This window comes from Cnephaeus nilssonii (genome assembly GCF_951640355.1).
Source record: "Cnephaeus nilssonii genome assembly, chromosome: 20".
NCBI lineage: Eukaryota > Metazoa > Chordata > Mammalia > Chiroptera > Vespertilionidae > Cnephaeus > Cnephaeus nilssonii.
This window is the reverse complement of record NC_137091.1, coordinates 32426957-32438508: the sequence shown is the minus strand read 5'-3', so window position 1 is coordinate 32438508 and position 11552 is coordinate 32426957. Positions and strand designations below refer to the sequence as shown.

The following is an 11552-nucleotide window of genomic DNA, read 5'->3' as shown; positions in this document are numbered from 1 at the left end:
CCCACCGTAGGGTGGGGTGTGAGGCTTCTCTGCCAGGCCCAGCAGCCCTTTGAGGACAGAAGGACACAGAGCAGAGCAGATGGGGACAGCTGCACCCCCCTCCCTGGGCTGCACGGGTAGGGACAGGCAAATGCTGAGGTTTTCCTCTGTTGGTACCACTTGGGTCCCCACAGCCAAAAGTCAGTCTGTGCCACCAAAGGAGGGCAGTTCTGAGACGTTAGAAGGGATTGGAGACTTCCCTCCGGGCCCTTTGTTATGGCCGCCCCAGGAAGGAGTCAGTGGCCCCTAACCCAAACGTGCTCCAAGAACCCTGGGGTCCCTGGTGCGTTTCCAAGATGAGATCAGCAGGATCTCCACAGGAGTGCCCCCCGGCTTCCCTAAATAACAGAGCGTCTCTCTGGGGATTAAGGAGGTCATCTTGGCTGGTGGCCACACAATGAGTGGCTGGGTGCGGAAGGACAGTATGGGCAAAGGGTTGGCCCAGGTATCTGCAAGTGTTGTCTACGTCTGGGAGAGGGAGAGAGAAGGAAGAGGGTATAAATAGAAACCTTTCGAGGCCCAGGAACAGGTGAATAAGCAGAAGGCAGTCACGTGTCCTCTGAAAGCCACGTGTGGCAGCGTGGTGCCAGGCCGTGGCCCACAGGAGAGACTCGCACCTTCTCCTGTCCGTGCAGGGCCTGCCCTTCCACACGCCTTCATGGGGTACACACACCTCCAGTAAGGCCGGCAGGGTGGGGTCCTGTTCCCAATTCAAACACTCCCCAGATTTTCAGAGCCTGTTTTCTCATCTGCAAAACTGTGGGAATGTGAGACACTGTGTGTCACAGCCCTCCTCCCACTGTCTCTGCACGGGTTCTTCCACAGACTCCCTGCCGTACCTACCACGCCCTCCCAAGCCCACACTGTCCTTCCTCACTTCCTCTAGCGCAGCACCTGGGCCTTAAAAAGGCTCTGCTGGGAAGGCAGGCCTGCTACACAGCCAAAGACACACCCTGTGGCTCTCAGGGGGCCAGCCAGGTGCTGTGTCCACCGCCCAGAGACTGCCCCATCTGACCCCTGAACTCTTGAAATGTCCACATCAAAAGGGACCAGACACCCAGCTCTTTGTGGTACTGAGCATTCCAAAGGACACTGAAGGAGGAACATGGCTGCCCAGAGTCACAGACAGGCTGCTGCAAAGTGCACAGCTTTGCCCTCTTTGATTAAACTTCCTGTAACCACATATTTGAACCCCTTGGAATTCCAGGATTCCAGGCTGTGTCCTTTCTCCCACCAAATGAGTTTTCTGGATGCCTGGAGCCAACTCGTAAAGCACTGTCTCCAGGGGCCCCGGCTTGCCCAGGCCAGCTCACCCCATTGGTCACCACTATAGCTGATCAGCTGGGGCAGCTTTGGCGTTCAGGGCTTGTGCTGATCAATCTTACCGTTGCGGGTTTGAGCAGGAGGTGGGGCGGGTTAACGGGCTGGAGTCAGGGTTCTCCCAGGCTGGGTTCCGCGCAAGGTCCCACTCCCTGTGCACTGGAGCCGCCTGGGCTTCCACCCAGCCCTGACCTCCGCCCTTTAGTCTGCGACTAGTGGGTGCGTCAGGCCCCAGGGGTCGACGTGACTCGCGGCGCGCGCCAGAGAGGTCCCGTGGGCAGGACACGCCGGCCACGCGCTCCGGCCCCCACGCCGCGCACCTGTCCTGGGCGTGGCCCCGAAGCCTGGTCCCCGCGGCCCCGCCCCGCCCCGCCCCGCCCCGGCCGCGCCCCGCGCTGATTGGCCGAGGCGGCGCGCTATGCTAATGAGTCTGACCCTGCCCGCACCTGCCGCGGCGCTGCGGACCCGCCTTCTGTGGATTCGCGAGCGGGACCTGCACCCGCGAGGAACCATGCCGCGCTCCTTCCTGGTGAAAACGCACTCCAGCCACAGGGTCCCCAACTACGGGGAGCTGGAGACTCAGAGAGGTAGGAGCTGCCGGGGCTCCCCAGCCCCTGCGCAGGGCTCAGGCTCCCGCGGGGCAGGAGGGGGAGGCCCCTGGGAGCGGGTGACATCTGTCCCAGGTAAGGAGAGGCGGTAGCTCACCTGCAAGGCTGAAGGTAGGTAGGTTGTCGAGTCCAGCGGAGCGAGTAGGGATTCTCTCCCCACTTAGAGACGTTTCTAGGTTCCCAATCACTCTGGGCTCTCCCGCTATGGCCTGGCGCGCCCATCCCAGATGAGAGAACCCGTAGCCATCTTCGTGGGGCAGGAGCTTTGGGAGGGGTCCCAGGGATGGTGGGCAGAGACTCAGAGGGCCGCCTGGGGCTGCCATCCAAGGGCTCCGGGGGAACATCCTGGTTTGGGCGGTGGCCGCAGGGGCGGGGAAGAGTGACCATGGGCTCTGTGGTGCCAAGGCCCAGCTCGTCCAGCGTTCCAAGGGCTCCTCTAGTGCCTCCTCACCCCTCCTGAGGGTCTGCCTCCGGCCTCTCCTTACCCCCGTGGAGGTTGCCCAGGGCAAGCTGGGCTGCCATCCTCTCCCCGGGAGGCTCGGTGGGGAGGTGGGAGTCTGGGACCCAGAACTGTACCCTCATTCCTGTTCCCTACTGAGCAGAGGGACACAGACGGGGAGGTCCCAAGGCAAAGGCCTCTAGAGTTAGAGCTGTTCCCCCAGCTCAGCAGCTTCTTGGGGCGAAGACCTCTGGGGGACTGCTTGGTGACTCAGAGGGGAAGTGGGAGAGGGGAAGCAGGGACACTGTGGAGGCCAGGGAGGGCACCTCAGAGCCTTAGAGCTCTCAGAACCCAGCGTGGGGAGTCTCTGACTAGTACTGAGGCAGGGATGCCACCAGGGGGCGCCTTCCAGGACCGGGAGCCTCACTTCTGGGTCCTGAAATTAGAGTCACCACAGGCGATTTTTTTTTTTTTTTAAAGAACTTCCTAATCGCAGAGATCAGGCAGGTCTTTCACATTGGGTAGTGTTTACTGTTATACACACTATGGGACAGGGGTTTTTGGTTTGTTTGTTTTTTAAATATATTTTTATTGATTTCAGAGAAGAAGGGAGAGGGAGAGAGAAACATCAATGATGAGAGAGAATCATCGATTGGCTGCCTCATGCACATCCTCTACTGGGGATCGAGCCTGCAACCCAGGCAGGTGCCCTGACCGGAAATCAAACCGTGACCTCCTGGTTCATAGGTCAATGCTCAAACCGGCCGGGCTTGATTTTAAAAAAATAAAACAGAATAGAAACCATCAAAGTGTGATGCTTCAGATAAAGGAAAGTTCTGCTTCGGGTGTATATGATGGGAAATTGAATTTACAAGGGCCATAATTTTAAAACTTTAAAAACCACTGTGTAGAGTACAGTCATACAGTGCACCCCCTTCACAATTTGAATGTGCAAATCTGGGCAACTCTGCAAGGCCCCGTGAAGGACTGTCCCGAGAACAGCCCACTAGCTCTCTCTGCTCCTCTCCCCCACCCCTCCTCTCCCAATCCGGGGCCAGGGATTCATTTCAACACATAAGGAATAAGAAATGGGTTGCGGGCTGTTTGGAGATTTCAGCTTTGGGGAGATGCGGAATGTAACTCTCACCTACTAACTGACCTGTTTACTTTGGGGGCCCACCATTCTGGGTCAAGAGCGGGGCATGCTGGCCCCTAAACACAGGAGCAACAGGCTGAGGTCAGAGGACAGCTTCTCTGGACCAGGAGGCGTGGCAGGAGGCTGTGGGCACCCTGTCCGGGTATTGAGGAGTAATCAGAAGGTGACCAGAGGCTGATGATTTTACATGTGGCCGCCTGCAGCCCAGTGCTCTGAATTGATGCTGCGTGGCAGCCGGGGGGTGCACTGTGAGCTGGTCCTGAGGTGGAAAGGGACTCAGAGAGAGGACCCATCCTGTCCGGCAGTGAGGGAGCCTGCCTTGGCCCATGAAGGCTGTTATGGGATTCTGTAAGGTATTTCTTTATTTCTGTTCTTTTTTTAAAATGTATTTTATTGATTTTTTACAGAGAGGAAGGGAGTTAGAAACATCGATGAGAGAGAAACATCCATCAGCTGCCTCTTGCACGCCCCCAACTGGGGATGTGCTCGCAACCAAGGTACATGCCCTTGACCGGAATCGAACCTGGGACCCTTGAGTCCGCAGGCCGATGCTCTATCCACTGAGCCAAACGGGTTAGGGCTTTATTTCTGTTCTTAAAGAGAAACTGAGATTCCTCCTCTAGACTCCTGGGCCGTGGTCACTTCCCCAGCTGACACCTCCATCTTTCAGGCCTTTCCCTTCATGCCAAGCTTCTGATAGCCTAGAACCGTGGTCGGCAAACTGCGGCTCGCGAGCCACATGCGGCTCTTTGGCCCCTTGAGTGTGGCTCTTCCACAAAATACCACGGCCTGGGCGAGTCTATTTTGAAGAAGTGGCGTTAGAAGAAGTTTAAGTTTAAAAAATTTGGCTCTCAACAGAAATTTCAATCGTTGTCCTGTTGATATTTGGCTCTGTTGACTAATGAGTGTGCCGACCGACCACTGGCCTAGAACAAGCATGTCAAACTCGTGGCCCGTGGGCCGCATGCCCCATTTATTTGGCCCATGGTAGCCTTTGAGTTTGACATGCGTGGCTTAAAAGGTGGGCTTAAAATTAGACCCAAGATGGAAGAGAACACAACACTTTGGGACTGAGTCTTCACCTTTCCATTCTCTCTCTTTCTGCCCTTCTAGAAATCAATGGCTCCTGTTCTGCCTGTGGGGGGCTGATGGTGCCCCTTCTTCTCCCAGACAGGGCGGCCCCACCCATTTCTGCTGACCCTGCCCAGCCCTGGGACCACACCTCTGTCGTCACCTGCATCTCCCTGCCCCTCCCAGAAGCTCGGGGGACCTCTGAGCCAGATCCCTTGGAAGTCAGCCTGATGGACCCTTGTGCTGGCCGGGCTCCCAGCGTACCCCTCAAAGACAGCCTGAACCACCTCAATCTGCCCCCACTGCTGGTTCTGCCCACACGGTGGCCCCCAATTCTAGGCCCAGACGGGGACCAGCCTCCAGACAGACTGCTGGGGGCTGAGCAGGCCCCCTGTGCCCCAGGTGGCTTCCAGTGCATCCATTGCCACAAGCTCTACCACACACTAGCTGGGTTGGCCAGGCACCGGCAGCTGCACTGCCACCTGCAGGCTCAGCGCTGCTTCACCTGCAAGTATTGTGACAAGGAGTACTCCAGCCTGGGGGCCCTCAAAATGCACATCCGCACGCACACACTGCCCTGCATTTGCGCCATCTGTGGCAAGGCCTTCTCCAGGCCCTGGCTGCTCCAGGGCCACATCCGGACCCACACAGGTAGGACAGCGTCGGGCCCACCAGAGGGGTCTGGGTGGGGGTGGGAGTGGGACCTGGAGGGTTAGGAAGAGGAGCGGGGCAGTTTTATGATCAAGAAGACAGGCATTCTCACAGCTTCGGCTCTCCTGTGTATTTGTGTCTTGGGGCTGCAGAACAAAGCCCCACAATCTTGGGGGAGGGGCCTCAAAACACCAGAAATGTCCCCTCCCACTGTCTGGAGGCCAGAAACCCAAAGCCCAGGTGTTCCAGGGCTGCCTCCCTCCCAAGGCTCTAGAGGAGAATCCTTCCTGCCTCTTCCAGATCCTGGGGGCTCCCGGCATCTCTTGGCTTGTGGCCACATCACTCCAACCGCTTCTTCCGACCTCGCGTGGCCTCTCCTCCCTGGGTGTCCGTGTCCAAATCTCCCTCTTGTTATAAGGACACAGTCATATTGAATCAGGGCCCACAAACTGCAATGTGACCTCATCTTAGCCTGATGACATCTGCAAAGCCCCTATTTCCAAATACTCGTTTAGGACGCGGACGACTCTTTTTTTTTTGGAGGACACAGTTCAACCCATAACACCCAGCAAAGCGTAGAACGCACAGGCTTCAGCAGGATCTGATGTCTTATGTTCCATGGCCTTCTAGAATTCTGGAACAGGAGGGGAAGGGAGCGAGAAAGGCTTGGGCTGGGAGTAAGAACCTTGGGCATCACAGCCTATCTGAAGGGCAGAGATGGCAGCTGGGACTTCACTTAGAATTTGGGGACCTGGAGCAAACCTGTCCATGGGTGAGAGGGCGGCCAGGAGCCCATAGGAAAGGAAGGAGAGAAGGGCAGTTGTGGAGAAAAGACAGAAGGAAAGGGACATGGGCAGGGAGCTGAAGGAGACCCAAGAACCTCAGCTTGTCATGCCGTAGATGACAGTCTGCTGCCCAGAAAGAGCGGAAGGGGCCTGCTCCGTACAGGGGTGGCCGGTAGTGAGGTGCACCTCAGCCTGCAGCTCCGCCGGGAGCCCGAGACTTTGTCAAGCACACGGGGCAGAGTCGGTGACCGGAACAAAGAAACAGAGCTCCCTGAATACGTCTGTGGTCCTGATCGCAGACCCCCAGTTGCAACACACCCTTTCTGTAACCGGAACCTCCCTAATCCTAAATCACGGCCCGTAGCTAGAATCTTCTGAGTCACACCTGGGTGGAGGCTGGGAAGGGTGTCACTGGAAAGGAGCCGTTTTCCTTGACCCTTCGCTGAGGATGTCACACATCTCAGAGGCTCGGTGCTCTTGTTCTGGGAGCCGGGAGGGTGGGAGTCCCCGCCGGAGGCTGGCTGGTGGGGAGTGTTCCCCGGGTGTCGGGCAGTGGGGACTGCAGGCTGGTGGCTCTCAGGGCTCTGTAGGGCTGCAGGACTGGAAGCTGCTCTACACGAGCAGAGAACAGGTGACTCTCAATGACCCTTCCTTTTACACTTTTCAGAATCATCCTAGGGGCCAAGGTCCCAACAGTAGGACTTTGTCCAAATCCCTGGTGGCCTGGAGGATCCAAGGATGTGAGCCACTCCTAAATGCCTGCCTCCTGCGCAGGAGGGCTTACTCCTCCCAGCCCGCCTTCTTCTCCCAGCTGGTCTCCACCACGGGCTTTCGGTGGGTGGTACAGCTGCCAGAAGGTGCCGTGCTTCCCGCGTCCAGATCTGGGTGGCAAAGGCCCCAGGAGAGCTCTGGCAGAAACAGCAAGATCTAGCAGCTGCGGTAGATGTAGCAAAGAGCATGCTGGACCTTTGCTCTTCGGAAGGTTTAGGCATATCATCCCGCCCAATCCCCAGCAGCCCCAACCTTAGGTGCTTGTGTGGCCTTAGTGTCTCCTCCTGGGTCAGGGGCTAAGGCTCCTTTCACTATGTCCTAGAGAGGGGGAGATGCAGATCAATGAATACCTATAAACACAGGCACTGGGACCCTGGGGCTGCCTTCCAGGACACCCCAGAGAGTCACTCATCTGCCTGCCCCTCTTCCTCCCCCAGGTGAGAAGCCTTATGCCTGCTCTCACTGCAGCAGGGCCTTTGCCGACCGCTCCAACCTCCGGGCCCACCTACAGACACACGCGGACACCAAGAAGTACCAGTGCAAGAGCTGCGCCAAGACCTTCTCCCGCATGTCGCTCTTGGTGAGGCACGAGGAGTCTGGCTGCTGCCCCGGTCCCTGAGAGGCACGGGTTTGGTGCTGTAGGAGGGACGAGACCTCACCCCAGAGACATCACGGCTGGCGACCCTCTTGGCAGCCTCGTGCTGCCTGGTGTGCTCAGAGGAGCTGGGCAGACCGGGAGGGCAGGTGCTCAGCCTCCCACTCTCGGGTGTGTTCCCTGCACGCCACAGCCGGCATCTGTTTCGAACCAGAACAGCCCAGCGGGGCGTCAGGGTGTGCGAGGGCCCGTGGAGGTCTCCTGCCCCACTCTGCCCACTCAGAGGGGACGACTTTCAGCAAAACAAGAACCACTGTTTTGTTGTGCACTTGCTCTGGTTTCAGCTTCTGTGTCTCGAAGCGTTAGACTGTTGGGGGACTGTCGCCAGCATGGGCAATGCCTGCCATTAAGACGACGAATGGGGCTGCCTTTGGATCTCTCCGCAGCTCCACGTGAACGGTCTGACCTGTGCGGGCGCACTGCCCAGTCCGGCCTGCGTGGGCAGAGCTACCTCAAGGCTCACCTCCCTCTGCCTCATGTTGCACATGCGCACACACCCTCCCCAGCTCACCAGGCTGTCCCTAAGGTGGAGCAGCACCAGGGGGACCAGGAGCTAGGCCCCCATCCACATCCTGGGGCAATAAAGAGTCCATGTGCTCAGGCCTGTTATGTCCTCTGAGGTTCTGCGTGTTCCCAGTCCCCTGCGTCTGTGGAGGAGTCTGAGCTCTGAGAAGTTATCCAGGGGCAGCCGGACCCCTGGCCACAGAGGAGGAGACTAGGGATCAGGGCATCGAGCTGTGATGTTGTTTTGGGTTGGGGAGCGAGGCTGCAGGAGGCAGGGTCCAGGTGAGCAGGGGTGTCTTCTTCTGGAAGAAAGAGACGAGTGATGGAACAGTATCAAACTGTGGAATGACTGAGGGGCATGACCTTGGGCTGGGGATGAGTGAGGGCTTGCAAGAGAAGTGTGAGGAAACCAGGCCAGAAGAAAGGGCCGGGGTGGGCTGTGAGCGCTGCATGGCTGGCGATCATTTCCCCCACGGTCTACGTTAGGAGAGAGAACCACGCTGTATCTGCACACCTGTCCGCGGTCACAAGGATGTCTTCGCTGTGCCCCCTCACCAAGGGGCCGTGTCTCCACGCCTGCCCACAGTATGTCACCTTTGTTCTGCACACCTTCTCTTGAGGCTGTAGGTATCTGTGACCTGAGTGCGTGGCCCGACCTTTGACCCCTCCCTGGACACACAAACCTTCCCAAACCGACTCAGATGCCAACACATAAGAACCTCCTCTCCCCGCCCAGTGTCCTGTACCCATTGCCCCAGCATGGCGGCGTCATTGTCTTCTCTTAGGTGGACTCCTGTCACCCCCAGACCTCTGGGTGGTCACCTGTTGGGCTGGTCCTGCCTCCTGCCAGCGTTCTTAACCATCTCCAGCAGGACCCTGGAGGGAAGGCAGCATCCAGGACCGAAGAAGGAGGCCTGAGTGTTAGGGAGACTGACTGAGTCCTTGATGTTGGGAGGCACATGCTGCTCCAGGAAGGACAGCTGTCCCAGACAACGGAGAGCTAGGCCCCTGGGTCCTGGGCCCGGAATGGAGCCACACAGCATATGCAGACCCCCCCCCTCTCCCCCAGCCCTGAGCCACCAGACCTGCTGAGCCTCCTCTGCGTGGGCGAACATTCAGGAGCGTTTACCAGGACCACACTGGGTGCCAAGTATCTTACTCTGCAGCCACCTCTGCCGCAGTCCCAGCCCTGATGGCCCCCACCATAGGTGCCACCTGATGCTCCCCAGGCGATGAAGGGCCTTGGATGGTGGGTTTGATGATGGCCATTGGAGGCGTCTTGGGTCATCCCAGAGGAAACTTGACCTTGGTCTTGGGCTTCTTTGGACCAAGGTGACCTTGAGGAAGCAGACCACCCAGGGGAGCCCCTTCCTGGCCTGTACCAGACTGTCTCAGCCAGTGGACTGAAGATGTTTGTGAGACTGGGGATGTCCCATTTAGCTAATGGATCAGTTTGCTGTGGCTGCTGTAACAAAGTCCCACATACTGGGCAGCTTAAACAGCGGAAATTAATCTTCCCACAGTCCTGGAGGCCAGAAGTCTGAGTCAGGGGGTCAGCAGAGCTGGTTCCTTCTGGCGCTGAGGAGACTGTCCAGGCCTCTCCCAGGCCTGCTGAGCTGCTGACAATCTTTGATGTTCCTTGGTTTGTAGAGCATCGTCCCACCTCTGCCTCCATCTTCACATGGTGTTCTCCCTGCCTGCGTCTCTGTGTCCAAATTTCCTCTTTTTATAGGAAAACCAGACTTATTGGGTTAGGATCCACCCTGGGATGGTCTCATCTTGACTACCTCTGCAATGACCTTATTTCCACATTCTGAGGTACTGGGGGTTAAGATCTCAACATATAAATTGAGGGGACACCGTTCATACCGCAACAGCTGGTAACACAGGGTTTGCCGAGAGATGCCAGGTGGGTCCTGTGCTTGGGCCTAAGGCAAGAAGAGTCGAATCCTGTTCTCCCCAGTCCACAGAGAACCGAGGGGGCAGAGGGGACTCTTACTGACAGCGTTACTAGAAACACCTCCTCTGAAGGTGTGTGTGTCCCCCTGCTCAGCATCTGGCCCTGCCCTTGTGTCTGTGTCTGCCCCCCTCCTCCTCTCCACCATCCTGTCAGGGGCCCCCTGTAGGGCTGAGAACAGGCCTGTGTCCCAACAGGATGATCCTGCCCCCAAAATGTCTCTTGAGGCGCCTGGCCCTTCTGCCTCTCCCCAAGCCTGGCAAAGGTGAACGCTGCAGCCGGCGTGTGTGCTGCGCCTGGCCAGCTCACAGGAGGCTTTTTAAAAAATAGCATCCAGATGCCTGAAGGAAGCTATATTGTAAATTGTGTTCTATTTCTGGGCCCCAGTGTCTAAATGAGGCGATGCACCTGTTGGGTATGAAGGGAGGGAATTTCACAGGCCTAAAATAAAGTCGAATGTTGCCCTTCTGTGCCGGCCCATGGAAAATGCTCTGTATTTATATCTGGACCGGTGCAGGGCAGGGCAGTGGAGCATTGGTTGGCAGAGGGGTGAGGAAAGGCCCGGGCACCTGCCAGGAAACTGACACGGAATGAACGTGGGGGGGGGGATGTCCCACTCAAAGCTCCACGCTACAGTCATACCTCGAGGCCACCCCGTCTCCCACCGGCCACGCTGCCTGCGGCAACCTTGGGGCTCACAGCTCCCACCCTGCCCCTCTCCCCGGCTTATTTAGCCTGATCGTTAGAATGAGTTCGGATGCCCATTGAACACTGGGGTTTCTGGAGCCCTCTCTCCACACCTACAGAATGAGAATGAGGACAGGGCCTAAGGCTTGTTCACGTTCATTCCCAGGTGATGTTGGCATGGCCAACTCTCTTCTCGGGGGCCTGCTCTTGGGCCCCCTCCTACTCAAGAATTGACCCATCACACCCCGCCTTCTCCCTAAAGGAAAGCCTTTTGATCACACTATCCCAGCATGTGCTTGGAGCCTCTCTCCAAGGTGGGAGCTGGGACCGACGGAGCTGGAAGCAGGTGCTGTGACTGCAGCCTGGTTAAATCTGAGCAAAAAGCAGGAGCCTAAGAAATCAAGAGGTTTCTAGGCAAGAGCAAAACCAGGGAATGGGCTCTCCAAGTTTGCGGACAGCAGCTTCCCAGCAAGAACAGTGCTCCCAGGGTGGCACGGGACAGGTGGACAGGGTGACACCACAGTGCACAGGAGAAAATGACTGAGCACCGCAGGCCTCCCCTCTCCTGACTCACAGGCATGAGTGCCTGCCGCCCCGAGCTCCAGCCCTGCAAACAGCTGTGAGAGGGACACCCCATCTCACCCCACTCCCTGTTGAAAGAAACCCCTCTTGAAACGATAGCCACACTAAGCTTATGCCTTCCCTTCCAGACCCCGGAGGGCTCTATAAATATCATTTTGGCCCTGGATATTTGGGGGTTCTCTGAAAATAGCCCACTTGTTACTATCTATACTCAGAGAACCCACTCTTGGCCTCCACTTGCTAGCTAAGTATAGCTCCCTGGCAAAGTTCAATGGAACAAAAGTTTCCAGGACCTCATCACCTTGTGGATGGAGGAACATTCTGGCT

The 11552-nt window shown here is 57.4% G+C and overlaps 1 protein-coding gene across 1 annotated transcript; it reads left to right on the top strand.

Annotated features, from left to right (window-relative positions):
* Positions 1-1777: 1777 nt before the first annotated feature.
* SNAI3 (snail family transcriptional repressor 3) lies at positions 1778-7459 on the top strand (the record flags this gene model as incomplete). The annotated part of the gene is made up of 3 exons (XM_079800499.1): positions 1778-1946; positions 4676-5284; positions 7278-7459. 3 exons carry the CDS (start codon positions 1778-1780, stop codon positions 7457-7459), a joined length of 960 nt encoding a protein of 319 aa, XP_079656625.1.
* Between the last annotated feature and the right edge of the window lie 4093 nt (positions 7460-11552).